The sequence below is a fragment of the Saimiri boliviensis genome, chromosome 21 (assembly GCF_048565385.1).
Source record: "Saimiri boliviensis isolate mSaiBol1 chromosome 21, mSaiBol1.pri, whole genome shotgun sequence".
Lineage (NCBI taxonomy): Eukaryota > Metazoa > Chordata > Mammalia > Primates > Cebidae > Saimiri > Saimiri boliviensis.
In genome coordinates, this window is record NC_133469.1 from 32,036,227 (window position 1) to 32,055,196 (window position 18,970).

The 18,970-nt window shown below is 60.3% G+C and overlaps 2 protein-coding genes across 3 annotated transcripts in view; one reads left to right on the forward strand and one right to left on the reverse strand.

The window, feature by feature from the left end:
• Window positions 1-598: 598 nt before the first annotated feature.
• CABP7 (calcium binding protein 7) lies at window positions 599-11,972 on the forward strand. Its single transcript, XM_039462534.2, has 5 exons — window positions 599-1,132; window positions 8,259-8,402; window positions 9,709-9,821; window positions 10,155-10,308; window positions 10,532-11,972. Exons 1-5 carry the CDS (start codon window positions 1,024-1,026, stop codon window positions 10,657-10,659), a joined length of 648 nt encoding a protein of 215 aa, XP_039318468.2. The 5' UTR covers window positions 599-1,023; the 3' UTR covers window positions 10,660-11,972.
• A 61-nt stretch (window positions 11,973-12,033) lies between these two features.
• ZMAT5 (zinc finger matrin-type 5) overlaps window positions 12,034-18,970 on the reverse strand; it is a 33,476-nt gene continuing 26,539 nt past the window's right edge. For both annotated transcript variants that reach the window (XM_010349171.2, XM_010349170.3), the window contains 2 exons: window positions 18,019-18,130; window positions 12,034-12,433 (listed from right to left, as the gene is read on the reverse strand). In XM_010349171.2, the coding sequence (XP_010347473.1) occupies window positions 12,304-12,433; window positions 18,019-18,130 (242 nt within the window). In that variant the 3' untranslated portion in view covers window positions 12,034-12,303. The remainder of the gene's footprint in view (window positions 12,434-18,018; window positions 18,131-18,970) is intronic.

Genomic DNA, 18,970 nt, shown 5'->3' on the forward strand with positions numbered 1-18,970 from the left:
ATGAGACTCTGGCTCCCCTTCTGCAAGCTGAAAGGTAGGGGCTTGAGAAGGGTCCAGGACTGGGGCCCCATTGTGGGGAGCAAGGTCAGCGGCAGAGTATCAGCCACAGCACAGGAAGCCTACCCTAGACCTGTACCCAGCTCCTACCTGCTGCCCCTGCCCTGTGACCTTGGTCGCTGTCCTCTCTCAGCCTCAGTTTCCCCACCTGGAAGCCTCTGGCACTGAAAAGGTGATTATTCTTGAGGACCCAGGTGCTTGGGGCCGGTCTCATCTCTCTGGCTCTCCTGTCCTTAGTTCTAGGCTCTCCGCTCCTGGTGCGCGGATAACGTGGAGGTGAGCCAAGGGGCAGGAAGGAGGACCCCCGCAACCCACACCCTCTCTGGTCTTGGTGGCTGCAGACTTGGGGTGAGGGGAGCCAGTCATCAGAGGGGAGCCGTAGGGGTAAAGGGGAATGGGGCCGAAGGGGAGAAGGAGCCCCAGGCAGGTGTGGAGCGGCTGCTCAGGGGCCAGCGGCGGGAAGGGGCGGGCTGGGGGTGGGGAGCGCGGAGGGGGCGGGCGGGCGGCTGGCGGGGGAGGCGGGGAGCGCAGCCAGAGCGGCACAGAGCTAGCGAGCGAGCGAGCGGAGAGGCGGCGAGAGCCTGAGCGCCGGGCCGGTGGCGGCCGCGCCGGCGAGCGGACGAGCGGGCGACGAGCAGCGCGGAGCGCCGCGCGGGGCACCGAGGAGCGGGCGCGGCGGGCACCGCGCGAGGCAGCTGGAGCTCTCGGGAAGACCGGAGCGGAGCCGCCCCCGCCGCCCCTGCGGGGCCCCGGCTGGGAGCCGGACGAGGGAGGGGGCGGCATGGCCCGGCGGCCCCGGGCGCGGGGGCGCTAGGTCCCCGGAGGGGCGCCCCCCGCCTTGCAGCTGCCGCCGCCACCCTCCGCAACCGCGCGCCCCGCCCGCTCCAGCCGCCCCCGGGGCCGCCGCCGGCCCATGAGCCCCGGCATCAAAGTTTGCGGCGGGCGGGCGGGCGCGGAGCCTCCAAGATGCCGTTCCACCCGGTGACGGCGGCGTTGATGTACCGGGGCATCTACACCGTGCCCAACCTGCTGTCGGAGCAGCGCCCGGTGGACATCCCGGAGGACGAGCTGGAGGGTGAGTGTCTTCCGGGACCCTTGCCCGCCGACCCTCCTACCTGTGCGCCCAGGTGAAGCGCGGGCCAGGGGCGCGGGGGCGGGGGGCGGTCCGCAGGTGCCGGCTGTTAGGTGGGCGCCTCAGCGAGTAGCTGCGCGCGGCGGCAGGACCGGTCCGCACCCGGGGCGCGGCGGTGGGGGTCGCCCGGGCGGAGGGCGGCCCAGCCCCTGCCCGCGTGGTCCCCCGCGCTGCGGAAACTTGCCGGGCCCCGCAGCGGGGTCACGGGGCCGCGCAGTCAGCGGTGACTGTGCGGCAACGCGGCGGACTGGGGCGGGGGTCCGCGCTGAGCCCCCAGCACCGGCCCGGCCGGAGCACCCGCATCCTGATCCCCTCCGCGGCGCTAGCCCGCGGCTCTCTGCTCACATTGACATTCCGCTCGTGTCGCTTTAAAAATTCAATGTGCTCGGGTAGCAGAAGAAGGGGAGAGGGCGACTGCCCTGCTCCTGCCCTCTGCGGGGCCGCCCCCGTCTCCATCTGCGGCCGTAGCCCTTCCCTGCAGCCCTGCGGGGACCCCCAGCCCCGAGCGCCGGGAAGGTAGCCCGGGAGGCGGTGGCGACAACAAGTGGCCAGATTGAGCGGCTCAGTCGCGATAGCCAAGCCTAGAAGGGAAAGGCAGAGAGGCCAGGACCCAAACCTGCCCCCACTCCGTTCCCCTTGCCTCTCAGACACGCAGGGGGACGGCAGGCCGCTGGCTGGGCGAGGTCAGAGCAGAGGGCAAAGGCTGGGATCCGGAACAGTGTGTCCTGGGAAGCAGGGAGACACCTGGGGCCTGCCCAACTCCTTCCCTGCTGGGCTGGGGGAGGTGCTCAGGTTTCCCCTCCCCCCGGACCTCCTGGAGCCCACATATGGAGTGGAGTGGGGGATCTGGGCTGCTGAGGGTCTCCATCTCCTGGGATCTGCTTGTCTGCTGTCGAGCAAGGGGCTGAGGTCACCGGGAGGATGGGCCTCTAGGAGTACCTCGGGTCCAGGGGTCTCTGAGACCTGGAGGCTCATTAGGGCCTACGGGGTGCAGCGGAGACCGGCACAGTCAGGGACGATGGTGGGAGCCCGGAGAAGCCTTGGAGGGAGGTCCTCCCTCAACCCCAAGCCCAGGTGAGGGCAGATCTTTGGGGAGTCAGGCTGGGTCGGGGGGAAGATCCAGAGAGGGAAGACAGCCTCCGCCAGGCTCACTGCACCACAGGCATGAGCCACCGGCTCCTCACCAACTGCCCCCCGCAAACCCTTGGGTGTCGGGAGAGCTGTCCAGACAGGGCCTAGGGTCTGATGCAGACAGGACAGATGGATGTTTGGGCCCCCCCCTGACATGACCTCACCATTCACCCCTAAAGCCCAGGGCTAGAGCCTCCTCCAGAGCCTGGGGAGAGGAGGGGTACGATGAGGGGCGAGAGAGCAGGAGATGGAGCACAGGCCTTCTCCTCCCCACCTTTGTGCCTCCGGCTCTGGGCCACCTCAAACCTCTTGCGGATTTTTCCCTCCAGAGTCCCTCGTTCATCCCTTCTTCCTGGGCATCTGGGCAGGAGTCACCATGTTCCTGAGACCCCAGGTAGCTTCTTCACTCCCTCCCCCTGCTCCTGGCACCCCCACTAGGACCCCGGCACCAGGGCTTGCTGGGTCCCTCCTCTCCTGATCCCCAGTCCTGGAGTGCACACCCGGAGGAAGGGGAGAGGGTGAGAGTCTGGCTGCAGGGGCGAGGGGCCACAGGGTGGGCAGTTCACGGGCAAGGCCGCAGGCCTCCCAACCAATGGCAGGGCGTGCTGGCAGGAGCCCAGCGGCGTTAGTCACCAGCTACACCAAGTGCCCTCCCCGCTTCTCTCCTGTCCCCTTCTCCTGGGCCCTGGGGAGTTGAGGGGCCCTGACTCCGGGGGCATCTGAAGGGCAGGGCCCTCCCTGGGATGGGCAGGTGGGGTCATGAAGGCAGATGCCTGGGTGGTCCCAGCGCATCTCTGGGCCAGCGGGCAGCTACAGATGAAGGCAAGAAGTTTTCCATGACCAGCCCCCTTCTTGGCTGCAGGTGCCCGGAAAGCCCTCTGCAGGGCCCAGGGCCCTTTCAGCAGTCCTTGAATGCCAGGGCTGGCCATTCCTGGCACAGATCCCCCTCTGCCCTCTCCGCCTCCCCAGGGGCCCATGAGTGCTCCTGCCCCAGGGCAGTCTGGGCGAGACCTGGGCCCTTTGCTGGGAGGACGCCATCAGCAGAGGAGCCACATGTGCCAGGAAGAGGGAGCTGGGCAGCCCGGGATGAAATGCTGCAGACAGTACGTGCCTGACGCAGAAATCCAGGGGGCGGTCAGTCTGAGCGGAAAGGAGGACCAGACAGGGAGGTGGGAAGCACAGAGTTAAGATGAGGGCTTCCCAGCCAGGCGGTACTGGGTTTGAGTCTCTGTACCTTCAGCTCATGGAGTGACCTTGGGAAATCGCTCATCTCTCTGAGCCTTGGTTTCCCCACCTGAAAAAGGGGGGCTGGGCTTGTGCTCCCCAGGGCTGCTGGTGACGGAGGATGGAGTGAAAGCACCTAGTGCAGGGGGAGCTCAGGGACCCAGATGCAACCTCAGGGGAGGCCCTGGAGGGGTAAGAGCCTGGAGTGTGCAGGAGGCTGGGCCAGAAGGGCAGGCCCGCCAGGAGAGCTGGGTGGAAAAGGCCTTGAAGGTCTGGAAAAGGTGTCCAGGGACCTGTGGCCTTGGGGAGGCATGGAGGGCAGGTGGCAGGGTAGGAACATGGCTGTGCAGAGCTGGCCGGAGGCCCACCCAAGCCCTGGGAGGGAGAGGCACGGGCTCTCTAGATCCCCTCGTGTGCCCACCATGGCTGGGACACACACCCTTTCCGACATACACACACAACAGAGTCCTCCAGGGACACTGAGGCTGGTCCCAGCGTCATCAGCAAACTCGAGCACCCGAGGGTGGGAATGAGGTGTCTGCAACTCCTAGGCCTTTCTGGTGGAAGAGAGCAGGAAGGCGTCAGACCTCCAGGCAGACAGTCCCCAGAGCAGTCAGTGAGTGGAGCCTTCGCTGAGTGGCCAAATGTGGGCCTTTAGGGCAGGGGAGACTGGGGAGCCCCGTTTTCTGCTTCTCTGCCCTGCAAGTCCAGCAGCCACCTCTGCACAGCCAAAAGCTCAGGGAGGCCAGAGTGCTGGGGCACGGGGCCAGGGCCGCAGAGAGTGGCAGCCGCCGCGGATGGACACTGCCCCCTCCAGTGACCTCCAGCCAGTGCCCGCCCTCTGGACTCTGGCTATCTGATGGAGTGCAGACGTCCCTTGGAGTCTGCTGGGGACTTAGGCTCTGACGAAGGTCCACAGGTTGGGAAGGAACTGGGGGGGGTGTGGCAGGCTGGAGGTGGCAGGTAGGGACAGGTCAGCCTGGAAACCTGGTGGCCCTGCCAGCCCATTCCTGGGCCAGCATCCCCATGCCAAGATGGGGCCCGGCAGGCTTCCCTGGGCCTCACAGGATGGGAAGGGAGCAAGGCTTTCGGGGAAATGCACCTAGCTGTGAGGCACTGATGGCACAACAGTGGCAGGAAATCGTGACACCTGTCCCACTCAGGGAACCCCCAGCAGAGGCTGGGCTTCAGTGATGGCGCAGGAGTCGCTCCCTATTTCACAGATGAGACACCTGAGGCTTAGAGAGGGATGTGACTTGCCCAGGCCACTCGGCTGCTAAGCAGGAGAGCCAGAATCTAAGCCCAAGCCAGCAACTGCCAACAGGAAGGGCGGCCTGGTGTCCCCAGCTCACTGAGTCCTCCCTTTTCTTCCGGCTGTGCTATCTGGGACGTTCTGATTTATAGCATCCATCTCTGAGCCAGGCCTGGCCAAACACATGCTTGATTTTCTTGCTTAATCATCCCAGCAGCCCCATTGCTCAGGTGAGCAAATACCTGCCCAAAGTTACCACCCCAGGATGTTGTAGGAGGGCTGGGACTTGACCCTGGGTCTCTGCCACTTCGGGCTGCCTCCCTGGCCAGGAAGGTGGTGCCTGAATCCAGCCTCTGTGGGTGGGTGGGGCTCCCAGCATGGGCAGAGGCACCGAGGTAAGACTTTGTGGCATGTTGGGTGTGCTAAGGAGGGGTGTTGATGGGACTCATGTGTGGGGAGGTGGCAGTGTGTGGATTTACCTAGTGGCCTGGGAAGGTGAGCCTTGCCTGAGAAGCGGCTGCTGGGCCCACATGGCTGCCCCCGAGCCCCTCACCTTCCCGTGCATCCCAATATTCGCCTGCCCTCCTCTGGCTCCCCTCTGGCACCGGGGTGTTTTCTGAGCCTCCCGCAAAGGGGCTCAGGGGTTCCAGCAAAGCAGCCCTGGGCTCTGGAAGCCCCTCAAAGGGTAGGAAGGATGGCCTGGAGCTCAGCTCATGGCAGGCAGGGGAGGAGGTGGCTCCCACTGCGGCCCCTACGGTGAGTCCAGGACTTTCCCATCCCACCCTGCAGGCTGGGTCTTCCAAGTGGGACCCTGCAGAGGAGGAAACGGAGGAAGACAAGGGTTCCTGACCCTGATCCTCCTCCCCCCACCAGTTCCTGGCCCCCACCCGTCTTCAGCTTAGTGCCCCTCTTCCACGAGTGGCCTGTGAGGATGGTGTCCTTGGGGTCTGGAGAAGGGATCAAGCAGCCCCCTCTCTTCTTGGCTGCTTGGGGAGTGGAAATAAACACGTCCCCTAACCAGGATTGTTCGTGGGCTCTGAGTAGCAGCCTCACAGCAATCAGTATGTGAACTTCTGCTCAGAAGAGCCAGAGATCTCTGCATGCTCCAGATGGGTGGGCTCGCCACATCAGTCATTCATTCATTTCATCATTCAGCAAGTGTTTATGCTTGAAGAGGCAGAGGCAGGCCCCGTTCCAGGCAACAGACAGAGCCATTAACCAGGCCAGCCCCTCCCTGCTGTCATGGCCCTCGTAGTGCACAGTCCAGTGTGCCCTGTGCCAGGACAGCGCAAAAGGAGGGCCTGTGGGGGCCCAGAGGAGGGCCAGAGCTGGTGGGGGGGGGCAGGGAGGGCACCAGGGAGATGGTGCCATTCAAGCTGAGAACTGGGGTTGTGTCAGAGTTTGCCACAGCAAGGAGAAGAGCACGTCAGGCAAAATGGGCTGCATGTTCAAAGGACTGCAAGTGGAGCAGTCCCGGTGCCCACAGGACTGGGAGGGGCCCTAGCCTGGATGGAGTTCATGACACCTTGGATGGGCAGAGCATGTGGTGGGGCCAGGAGGCCGACAGCACTGGCCGGAAACCTAAGCGTGTGTGTGCAGATGCCTCCAGCTCTACCCAGAGGCTCCAGGGACGGGAATCCCCTCAGCACCCTCCATGGCTGTCAGGCCTCGGTTTATACATCTCTGGTGATGCGGAGTACACAACCTCTCTGGTGGCCCAGGAAAACTCAAGGTGGAAATTGGCCTGGAGTTCCCAGGGTCCAGGGTTTGCAGAACCCTGTGGCCCTGGCGAAGACCTCCTGGCCTGCTCCCTCCCAGCTGCTTCCCTGTTTTTGTTTTTGGAAACAAAGTCTCGCTCTTTTTCCCCAGGCTGGAGTGCAGGGTGCAATCTCGGCTCACTGCAACCTCCGCCTCCTGGGTTGAAGCCTGGGGACCACTGGTTAGGAGACAAGATTCCTAAGTCCTGGCGGGGATGAGGGAAGGGCAAGTCCAAAGTCAGAAAGTCTGGGGACCCAGGCAACCCTGGTGCATGCGTGAGCCCGTCTGATCCTCAGGTGTTGGGTGTGGACACCGGTGGGATGAGCCTGATGAGGGTGGGATCACCACCCAAGCCACCTCGCTGTGTGGCCTGGGACACGTGGCCATCCCCTCTGGGCTGTGGCCCCTCATCTGTGGTGAGACCAACAGGCTGGGCTAGCTCCTCTGTCCCTCTGAGACTAGGGAATGACCCCAAAGCACAACGTCCTATGAGCACCTTCAGGGTTTATAGACCCTTAAGGCAATGCCTGGGCCAGCCCACACAGCAGCAACCACCCTGAGCCCTCTGCACTCTGCACCGGCTGCTGAGTCTCTCTGGATGTTTCTGGTCTGCAGCATGGGGCACCTTGCGTATGTCTACTTCTAAACACACAGATACACAGACCTCTCTCACATGAGAAGCTAGATTCTGCCTGCTGAAAGCTAAAATCCCTCCCAGGGGAACAGCTTAGGGCAAGGCCAGGAGGCTGGCCAGCAAACAACGAGACCCCAGGGAACCGGAGAGGGAGCATCAAGTCCGCCCCTCCCCCCCACCATCCACCACTCCCAAAGGCAAATGCCCTTTACGGCCCTGCTGGGCCTGTGATGATTAAGGGACTGCAACCCTTAGAAACAGAGAAACCGAGACAGAAGCACAGCCAAGGTGACAGGTGAGAACCCCGTCAACTGTGTGCCAGGGAGTCCCTACCATCATTCTGCCCCTTTCACTGTTGGTAAAACTGAGGCCGGCCCAAGGTCATAGGTTGGGTTGCTTGTTCCCCAGCTCCCAGCACAGTGCGTTGCTCACCACCTGAGACACTGAGGTCATCAGGCCTCCGTCTTCTGCTCTGTACAGTGTGGAGGGTGACCTCCCACCATCTGATCTGGCCTGGACCTCGGCGGTGGAGAGGGGGTCCTCCATCCCCCTCTGTCTTCCCCGAACCAGAGGAGGTCTGTGCCTCCTGTCAGCCCATTAGTCTGGAGCGTGCTGCCTCACGTGGCTGCCATTAGCGAGTGTTGGCCGGTGTTAAGGATCTGAGCCTGGGGGAGGAGGCGCAGCGGGATGGGGATGTCGAGGGAGAGGAGGATGGAAGGAGTCGGAGGGCGGGGAAGCCGTCCACAGACTCTGGGACTGGGAGCTCCAGCGTCCTCCCCTTCACGTGGTCCCCACCACACGGGGTCGTTGTGAGCACACCAGGAGCTGCCGTGAGAGCCTGGTGCAATCAGATCTTGAAGGGTCACTGCTGGGGGCCCCTGAGCCCCCCTTTTGCTGCCCTGCTCAGCCTGCCCAGAGGTCCCAGAATACAGCACCCTTGTGCATCCTCCACCGTGAGACGATCTTCTCTCACAAGATCTGCGCTCTGGGTTGGGCTCTCAAAGCCATGCTCAGGCTGCAGAGTCTGCGATCCCGGGGTAAAGTCCCAGCCTACTCTGTTCTCTCCTCAGAGATCCGAGAGGCCTTCAAGGTGTTCGACCGTGACGGCAATGGCTTCATCTCCAAGCAGGAGCTGGGCACAGCCATGCGCTCACTGGGCTACATGCCCAACGAGGTAGAACTGGAGGTCATCATCCAGCGGCTGGACATGGACGGTGAGAGCCCTCTGCCTTGGTTTCCCCACCTGGCACCTGGGCCCCCCAGGAGTGGGGCAGGGGCTGGGCCCTGAGCCACCGAGGTTGCATCCAAATTGGGCCTCTCCTTCCGCTGACCCCCACCCTCAAAGCCCAAGGCAGGTTGCAGCCTGGTCTGGCCCCATTTCTCAGCCTGGAGAATTGAGGCCAGAGGTTGTGGCAGTCCCAGCTGCGTGCAGGGCTCAGAGATGGCTCTTCTCACTCTGTGTTGATAAGATGTGTGTGTGTGTGTGTTTTTTTTTTTTTTTTTGGAGACGAAGTCTCGCTCTTGTCCTCCAGGCTGGAGTGCAAGGCATGATTTCGACTCACTGCAACCTCTGCCTCCTGGGTTCAAGCCATTCCCCTCCCTCAGCCTCCCGCGGAGCTGGGATTACAGGCGCCTGCCACCATGCTGGCTAACTTTTGCTTTTTTTTTTTTTTTTTTTGAGACAGTCTAGCTCTGTCACCCAGGCTGGAGTGCAGTGGCGCAACTGGCTCACTGCAACCTCCACCTCCTGGGTTCAAGCGATTCTCCTGCCTCAGCCTTCTGAGTAGCTGGGATTACAGGCACTCACCACCATGCCCGGCTAATTTTTGTATTTTTTGTAGAGACGGGGGTTTCTCCATGTTGGTCAGGCTGGTCTCGAACTCCTGACCTCATGATCCGCCTGCCTCGCCCTCCCAAGTGCGGGATTACAGGTGTGAGCCACTGTGCTCAGCTAAGAAGTTTTAAAGTACAGAAAAGTAAAAGGATGCAATAAATACTCCAGTTCCCACCACCTGAGAGAAAATCACTACTTTGCTTGTGTTTGCCACCTGGCGTTTATTAAGGGAACGTTCACAGGAAGAAATGGTAATGCCGAGCCCCTGTGCCCTTCGTTTCCCATTCTCCATCCAGACACCAGGTAACAACCTGGGCAGGTTGCCCGCTCTGAGCTCCAGTTCCTGTCTGTATGGTGGAGAGTGTAGGGCTCTACACCCACCCCAGGATGGCCACGGGGTGCTTGGAGCAATGGAGGGTCTGGGAGAAATAGGAGGGTCACGGCCCACCTGCTGTCTACCTCCACCTCCCCTCGTAAGCCCTTATTGTACTGGGTGGCTTCAGCATCAGCCCAGAGCCTGGCACATGGTAGATGCCCCTGACACTGACTCAAGGCTCTGAGAAGGGGGGCACCTGCCTGAGGTCATCCAATAGGCCCAAGGTGTATCAGGACTCCATCCCAGGTCCTCTGGGCCCTGGGCTGTGGGCCTGGGCCTGACCCACTGACGGGCCCTGTGCCTCCTGCAGGTGATGGTCAAGTGGACTTTGAAGAGTTTGTGACCCTCCTGGGACCCAAACTCTCCACTTCAGGGATCCCAGAGAAGTTCCATGGCACTGACTTTGACACTGTCTTCTGGAAGGTATGTCCTTGCTAGTTGGGACCCTGGGCTGTGCACACTGTGGAGTGCTGTTCTGGGGCCAGTGAATGGCTGGGCCCAGTGAATGGCTGGGCCCACACTGTAAAGGGGGGATGACCACTCCAGGCTTGTGTCCACTGGACATTTCACCTCCTAGAGGGCCATGGGCTCCCTAGGGAGGCTGGTGTTGGTCAAGGACTCTCTGGGGGAATGGAGCAAGTGTTTTCCACCCCCCACCCCCAAATCTGGAGGCTGGTCATTGGGCCCCTGTGGCCGCAGGGTGCTGGGTGGGGACTGTGGTGGCTGTCAAAGCATTGTGCTTTCCCCCTCTACAAGTGCGACATGCAGAAGCTGACAGTGGACGAGCTGAAGCGGCTGCTCTACGACACCTTCTGCGAGCACCTGTCCATGAAGGACATCGAGAACATCATCATGATGGAGGAGGAGAGCCACCTGGGCCCAGCTGAGGAGTGCCCTGTGGACGTGGAGAGTGAGTGGCCTTGGAACCCCATGGGTGGGCTCAACAGCTTGACCAGGGGGATGCACGGGGGGTCTTCAGGCAGAGGGGGGCTGGGGGCCTCCTTGCCGGTTCTGAGCCTCTGTCCCAGCGGGGCACGCCTGGGATGAGCCCATGTGCCGAAGGACAGGTGGCTCCTGACTCCATCGCCTCGATGTCCCCTTCTGTTTCCCTGGTGCCCCCTGGGTGGCCACAGCCTGCTCCAACCAGCAGATCCGCCAAACGTGCGTGCGCAAGAGTCTCATCTGCGCCTTTGCCATCGCCTTCATCATCAGCGTCATGCTCATTGCGGCCAACCAGGTGCTGCGCAGTGGCATGAAGTAGGCGCCGCCTGGACGCCCCATCCACCGCATGCGGTGCCCGCGGCCCACCCCACACCACCGCCGCCTGCAGCCCCTCCCTTGGCCAGCTCCCTGGGCTGCCACCTGTGTGTACTTCAGGGCCTGGGTATCTGGCGAGCCCTCCCCACCCACCCCAGGAGCCTCACCTGGAACCATGGCCTGGCTGTGGAGGGCCTGGTGGTGGCTCTGTGGATGGCCCTGGCCCCACCCTGTTCCTACCCTGGCCTGTATGGAGTACTCACTCTTCCTACCATCCAGGGGCTCCTGGAAAATTGAGGAGGAATTTGCACAGGAACCCCCAGGACCCAGTTGCTGCTGTGATCCCTTGGGTAGGAGGGCGCACTCTGTGCCTGGAGACAGCAGCCTATCTGGGGCCACACAGCCAACCCAGCCCTGGTCCCCGAGGCCTGCCTGGGCACTAGGAAGTGTGGGGGCAGAAAGCCTCCTGGGGGACGGTGGGAAGCCAGGGTGTCCTGGGCCCTGCTGCCTGGCATGGCCTGAGGAGGTCCCTGGTCTTCTCCTGGGTCCCTCCCTTTGACCCATGTGAGACCCCAGCCCAGCCCCTCTTCATGCACCTGCTGGGCCAGCCCATTTCACAGGTGAGGAACCTGAGGCTCAGAAGCCCAAAACTTGGCCTCAGTTCCTCTTTCCACAGGGATTTTCAGGAAAGGCAGAAGCTCGTGGAAGACGGGTATCTGAGGTGGCCCTGCAGCCCCCCACTTTCTGGCCCTCCCACCAGAGGCCCAGCAACCAAGGCCACTCGTCCACCACCCTAGCCTAGAGCCTAGAACTGTAGTCTAGCTGAGGAAGGAGGCAGAGCAGGGGCCTGAAGGCTCTGAGCAGCCTCCGCCAGGGGGCTTGTCCAGGGCTGAACCTTGGGAGGGCTCTGTGCTACCTCCTGGGCCAAGAAACTGGCACAGCCCCACACCGTCAGTGCCAAGAGGCTGCGCCAGGCCACTCTCCCAGCCCAGGGCCTGACCTCCTGCGTCCTCCCGGCTTCTCTACGCCCTCAAGGCGGGAGACCCTGCTCCCATGCCCCAGGTGTGTCATCCCAAACACTTGGGCACCAGCTCAGCATGGGCAGACACGGGGGCTGTGGATTCTTCCAGGGCTGGGATGGCAGGCAGAGTCCCTTGGCTCCTCAGGCCTAGAGCCACTTCTTACCAGGCAACGGGCACAGCCACCCTGGCACACCCTCTCCCTGGCTGTGCTGAGCCTCTGCTGGTCCCAAGGGAGAAGGGAGTGAGTGTGGGTCACCTGAGGAGAATCTCATCTCATCCCCACCCTGCCTGACCTCTGCTAGGGGCTGGAGAACAGAGCTCAGAGCACCTGGCGTTGGGAAGCACAGCCAGACCATCATGGTGACAGATTTTCTTTATAAACATCTAGAAGTTTTCTCCCTCAGCTTCTTAAGAAGGAAGGAGGGGGGTCGGGTGGAAGTGAGTGAGTCAGGGGCTCCCTGGCATAGACCCAGGACCAGGGCTGGATTTGGCATGGGCACGTCCTGAGCCTGTGAGGCCAGGCTGATGGTCTCAGAGCCTCCATGGGGCATAGCAGGAACAGGGCTTGGCTTCCTATTGTGACTGATGAGAAGTAAGCACATGGGGGTCAGTCGGGGGCGAGAGGCTCAGCCCCACTGGACTCTGGGCTGCAGGGGCCACCCCCCCGGTGGGGGTGCCCGCAGGGATGGGGGCAGCTCTTGGACTGGTGGCCAGCCCACAGGGTACTGAAAGACAGTAGTTCTGATGGGTTCAGCCCTAGAGAGAGAGAGAAGGGTAGAGAATTAGAGTCGGGTACTGCCTAGACTTACGCCACCTGCCACCCCAGCCCACCTGCCTCACCACCCTGGCTGTGGGGAGGGTCAGCTGCGTGCATGACTTTTCTGGAAGACAGAGCCTCGAAAACATGCAGACCCTTTGAGCCAGCGACCTCACTTCTACTGAGACCAAGGAAATAGTGGGGTTGTGGGCAGACACAGCTACGGGGACAGCCGCGAGACAATGGAAATAAGCTTCATGTCCACCTGTAGGGGACTGATTAAATACATATGCACGTCCACAGCAGAGAATGCTATGCAGCCTGTATAAGAATGAAGGCAGACTTATATGCACTGATGAGAGACATACTGTGTGAGTAGGGAGAGAAAGCAGCTTATAAAATAATGTATATAGCATGATACTATTTTTGTTTAAAAATATATAAAATATATAAATGCATAAAAAAATCCTGGAAGACACAGCAAAATGTTAACAGTGGTTCTATCTGAGTGGTGCCATGATGGGTGACTTTTTTACCTCTTTATACTTCTCAAAAGTTTTACAAGCACACAAGCCTTTGAAATCAGAAAAAAAAAAAAGTGTCTAAAATTTTTTTTAAAAGCCTCATTTCTCATGCTACTCACTCTCCTCCTCCTCAATGTCCACCCTGAGCCACCTCCCCTGGAACTCAATGTCCATTTAAGTACTTGCCCTAGGAGAGGCATCCTCCGTGCCCAGCCCGGGGCACCCTGCCAAGGCCCAGCAGTGGCCCCTCCATTCTACCCGGATCCTTCTGGACTTGGGGCCCACCCAGGCTGCTTCTCTAGGGCCACAGGGCCCCGCTCAGGCTTCAAAGCACTTTGAACTCCCATCACCCCAGCTGCCTATACATGACCTTTCTGGAAGGCAGAGCCTCGAAAACATGCAGACCCTTTGAGCCAGCAACCTCACCTCTGGGAACTGAGCCCAAGGAAAGAGAAGGGTTGTGGCAGACACTGAGTTACAGTAATAACTGTGAGACAGTGGAAATAACCTTCGTGCCCACCTGTGAGGGACTGATGGAGCATATGCGCATGTCCTCAGCACAGGGTGCATGCAGCGCCATCGACATTCAGGCAGGAGCTCATGTCTCCTGCATACGACTGGAGTCCTCAGAGGACGTAGACCAGGGGGTAGGGGTAGGGTGTATCTGTACCCCAATGCCCAGGGCCAGGCCTAGTGCCAGGAGGCCACCCAGTAACTGTGGAATGACCAACAGCAATGCTGAAAGATCTTACTGACCAGGCACTATTCTGGGCCACACACCATGAGCCAGAGAAACCTTAAGAATCCTCAGGTGGTTCAACCAGAGGAAAAAAAAAAAAAAAAAAAAAAGAATCCTCAGGTGGGCTTGGCACGGTGGCTCACACCTATAATCTCAGCACTTTGGGAGGCCAAGACGGGCAGATCACCTGAGGTCGGGAGTTCGAGACCAGCCTGACCAACATGGTGAAACCCCATCTCTCCTAAAAATACAAAATTAGCCGGGCATGGTGGCGCATGCCTGTCAGTAATCCCAGCTACTCGGGAGACTGAAGCAGGAGAGTTGCTTGAACCTGGGAGGTGAGGTTGCAGTGAGCTGAGATTGCGCCATTGCACTCCAGCCTGGGTAACAAGAGCGAAACTCCATCTCCAAAACCAAAAAAAAAAATCCTCAGGTGAACCCCATTTTATAGGTGAGGAAACTGAAGTGCAAGGAGTCAGTCACATGACCAAGTGACACCCTTGGGATGAGGCCCGAGGGCCTAGAATGCAAGCTGCACATTGGCTGCAGACACTGCCCTCCCACTTCAGCTCCCTCTGCTCCGGCACACCCCCATACCCCAACACCCAGCCTTCAGGCAAGGTGAGGCCCTGGCAGCTCCTGGCAGGCTCAGGGACCCAGTGGCCAGCCCTCTGCAGAGAGAGAAGGGCTTGCCTGCCGAGAGGGGTTTGGAGAGGCCTCTGACCTCCGAGGGGAAGGTGGGGAGCCGGGGTCAGGAGACCTGGGAGTTTCCCCTGCTGCACCCACCCAGCCTGCCCCTCTCTGCCAGACCTGCCATGTAGAGTCACTGCCACTACCACAGCTGCACGGAGCCCTGGGTGCAGCCTCCAGGACCCCCAGGTGTGAGAGGACCGGGACATCCCCTGCTTTGTGGCTCACTGCCTGCTAGAAAGCGCAGAAGGCAGCTCTTGACATGATTTATGGCACTGGGGAGATTTCATAAACTCCGCCAGCCGCAGAGAAGGCGGGGAGGCTCCGCAGTTGCTGGAAGGGAGTGCCCCAGCTGCCAGCCAAGGCTGGGCTCCCTGCAGGGCCACAGGGACAGTGGGGATCCCCCCTGGGAGGGTATGATCCTGGGGAGCCCCTTCCCATGAGCCTCAGGCCCTTCCTCTAGAAAATGGGGCAGATTCCCAGGAAGCTGGGACCTCCTGGGTCCAAGCCTCAGCCCCATGTCCCTGCCTGCCCTGAGGCCCCCGCCAGTAGAAGGGCATACCCCATGCCTGATCACACACACTGGCACGTTGCCAGGGCACCAGACACGTGAGTTGAAGCCTTGGGGACACTGAGGTGCGTGTCTGGCACCACTCTGCTTATAGCTTCTCTGGTGACCTGTTTGTCCTATGCGTGAGGACGGGAGCCACTCTCTGACATTTCCCCAGCCACGGTCCTAATCAGAGGAAATAGAGGTGAGGAGGGAGGATGGGCCAGGATGGCAGCGCCAGCCCTGAGAGGGGTGCAAAGGAGAGATTAAAAGGGAGAGAGCCGCAATCTGAAGAGCCAACAATGGGCAGCAGGGCTGATTCGTCTGTGTGTCTGTGGCCGCTGCTGCTCTTGGCAGATCCTCAGGGTCAGTCTGCGGAGGGGGATAAGCCCAAGCTCCAGGCTGGGGCTTCATGGACCCTCCGCTTCCCATGCTTACAAGGAGGGCCCCTGTGTTCACCGGGGAGGCTCTGCTCAGCCAGTGGGGGTTGGAGCCTGCAGGGTTGCCCCAGGTGTGGTGGGCAGCCTGCTGTGCCCTGTGCCCTGGAGGAGGGAACAGACATCCTAAAAGGAAGAGGGGATCCCCAAGGCTTCCAGACCAGTCCCCACAAAACGCTGGCAACACTAACACCTGGGGAGTGCCCGACAGCCTGAATGCTCATTCATGCAGTCAACCTGTCCTGGGCCCCCAGGTTGACTTGTCACAGCCCCAAGTCTACTCAGGCCATGCGGGAGAAGGGGGCTGGGAGGGATGATGTCTCAGCTAGAGCTCCCAGAACAAGTCTGACTCTGCCAGGCGGAGAGGTGGGAGGCAGTTTCAGGCAAGAAAACAGCATGCACCAGGTGCCCTGACATCACAAATGATGCCGCATCTAAGAAGCGGCCGAGCATCTAGTGGGACCAAGAGTCAGGCCAGAGGCAAGAGGTGAGAAGGCGACCCCACCGGCTGACCCCAACGGCTGCTGTGGAGGCAGCAGGGAGGGCGACCGACCCCTGGCCCTGCAAATGGGGCTTTGGAGCCAGGGGTGGAGGAGGCACCAAGGCCAGGGCTGCTGTGTAGAGGATCCCCTGAGGGAGCAGAGGGAAGGTGGGAGAGCAGGGAGGGGACATGGATGGCCCCACCTCCTGGTGAGGTTACAATTCCTCAGCTGCAGAATGGGGTCACCAGTCTCCCTGAATGCCCCCAAGCACTGGGCACAGTGTAAGCACCAAACAAACTCAATTCTCGTGTGGTCACCACTTCAATCTGTGACTCGGAGCCAGTCATTCAGCCTCAGTTTCCCCATCTGGTCCCCTAGTCCCCCAAGTTTCAAATTCATAGCATCTTGTGTCAGCGTGGGGATGCATCTGCCTGGAACCCAGCCAAGGACTCGGGGGCACCTCGTCTCTACCCCACCCACTGGCACTCACTCCAGTTCAGCTGCAGGCACTCCATGAAACCTTGTCACAGTCCCAAGAGACAGCTGGGCCTCTGTGACTCGCTCCCAGCGGAGTACACTATGGAATCAGGGCGGGGAGGTGAATGGCTGGTGTTAGCCCATTAGCAGGTGGCAGAGTGAGGATGGGACCCATAGGGAGCCCTGTTCAAGTAGCAGCGCAGGGGCCAAAACTTTCTGGGCAGCCTCCAGCAAGCCCAAGCCTCTTGCACACAGTCTAGGGAATAGGACATGGATCCCTGGACAGCAGCCAGTCCAAAGGGAGGTACCCACATGCCCAAAGACAGGATAGGACCCCTGCAGACGGACCCTTCAGACAGGACGAGGAGGAGAGGATGTCAAGGTAAAAGACAAAGTTAAGTTTAAAACACCTCTACTGGCTGGGTGTGGTGGCTCATGCCTGTAATCCCAGCATCTTGGGAGGCTGAGGCAGGTGGATCACTTGAGATCAGAAATTGGAGACCAGCCTGGCCAACACAGCGAAATCCTGTGTCTACTAAAAATACAAAAGCTAGCTGGGCATGGTGGTATGTGCCTGTAATCCCAGCTACTTGGAAGGCTGAGGCGTGAGAATTGCTTGAACCCAGGAAACAGAGGTCGCAGTGAGCCGCGATCATGCCACTCCACTCCAGCCTGGGTGACAGAGCAAGACCCTGTCTCAAAAAACAAAACAAAAAAACCTCAAAACACCCTCACAGTCTCTTTTCACGGGACACAGAGAAGGCAAGAAGCTTGGCCTTCACCTCCTGGCAGAGCCCCGAGGGACGGCCTCACCCCGCAGACTGTCTGGCCAGGTCCCCTCAACCCCCGCCAGGCCACTGTCCTGCGAAGCCAAACCACAGAAGTAGTCAGGTCTGATGCTCCATTGCAAGATGGGGCAAGCAAGGCAGCCCGGGCTGGGGAAATGTGTTAGAGTTGCACGTTGCCCCTGGGCACAGCTTTACCCCCTTGCCCCACCCACCTCGCCTCCTTTAATCCCTAGAGGAAGAGCCCAGGAGCCCGAGCTTTGGTTTTGGCCGTGATGCCAAGCAGCCTTCGTCTCCCCCTGTCTGTCCTGTGCCCTGTTCTGCTAAAGTGAAGTATCACTTGAGTCCCTTCCCTCAAAGAGAAGGACCAGGGACAGCATGAAGCACATACCCCAAGAACCCGACCCAGAAGCACCCCTTCTAATTCTGAGCATCCCGAGGGCTGGGGCCACCCCCACACCCCGTTCCTTAAAAAGGCAGTGGGACCAGGACCTTGTCATCATACCCTATGCAATCCCGGCTTTACAGTTTTCTAGCTGTGTGCCCTTGAGCAAGTTACACCCCTCCCTCATGAGCCTGTTTTCCCTGCGGGTGACCACAGCCCAGTGGACTTGGTGACCTGCAGCCAAATCAGCTGGGCTGCCTGCCTCCCTCCAACCAGCACAGACTCTCACAGGGACCAGTCCTTGGGAGAGGCTTCTTCAAACACCCCTCAGCCTCTGTCCAGGGCCTAGGGCCCCAAGAACCCCCAGCATGGCCCCTCAGGGGCTCTGTGGGGGCATCTTCATTCAGCTGCTGGGCCGGGGCAGTTCATGGAGATTCCTGAGCGTCAGGAAGGGGCAGGTGGGCTGGGGTCTTGCCCCTGAGGGCACAGAGGGAGGGGACCCTGGGGACAGGTACCTGCTGCTCGGAGCTGAGCTCAGGCGCTTGGCTCTCTTCTCCAGCCAGTCCTCCAGATGGCCCTCGGGGAGCTCAGGAGCATCTAGCAGCCACTCCCTGGCTCGCCTCTCCTCTGTGGGGACAGGGAGACAAAGGTAAGTGAGGGGTACACTCCTGCCTGCCAGAACCCCACCCTCCCACAAAGCAGAAGGAACTGGTAGGCCCTGAGCAAGCCCTGGGAAGTTGCAGCAACCCTCCAGGATGACACACCTGGACCGCTTCTCCAGGCTGCCTGTGCACGAGGGCCCGGCACTCAGCCTCACTCTGTTTTCCCATCAAATGGAGACAACCCCGGCTGCTTCCCAAGCTCTTGGGGAGCTAGAAACAGGAAAGTGCATATAGAGATCCTGGCCCTGGCTGGGCGTGGTGGCTCATGCCTATAATCCCAGCACTTTGTGAGGCTGAGGGGATTGCCTGAGTCCAGGAGTTTGAGGCCAGCCTGGCCAACATGGCGAAATGCCGTCTCTACTAAAAATACAAAAAAAAAAAAAAAAAAAAAAAAAAAAAAATTAGCCAGGCATGGTGATTGATGCCTGTAATCTCAGCTACTCGGGAGACTGAGGCAGGAAAATCACTTGAACCCAGGAAGTGGAGGCTGCAGTGAGCCAAGATCACACCATTGCACTCCAGCCTGGGTAACAAGAGTGAAAATCTGTCTTAAGAACAACAACAAAAAAAAAACAGAGAAAGCCTGGCCCTAAGGAGAGGTCTGAATCTGGGGTGCAGGGAGGCAGCAAGGGCAGTCGAATGCAGTCAAATCTCAGTTCTGTCACCTGCCAGGTCTCTGACCCTGGGCAAGATAATGAACCTCAGTTTCCCTGGTTTTTCTTCTCATAAGATGTCCAACAAAACCTGTTGCTCAAAGAAGTAAAACCAATCAACGAATGGAATTCATACAAGCTGGGTGTGAGCG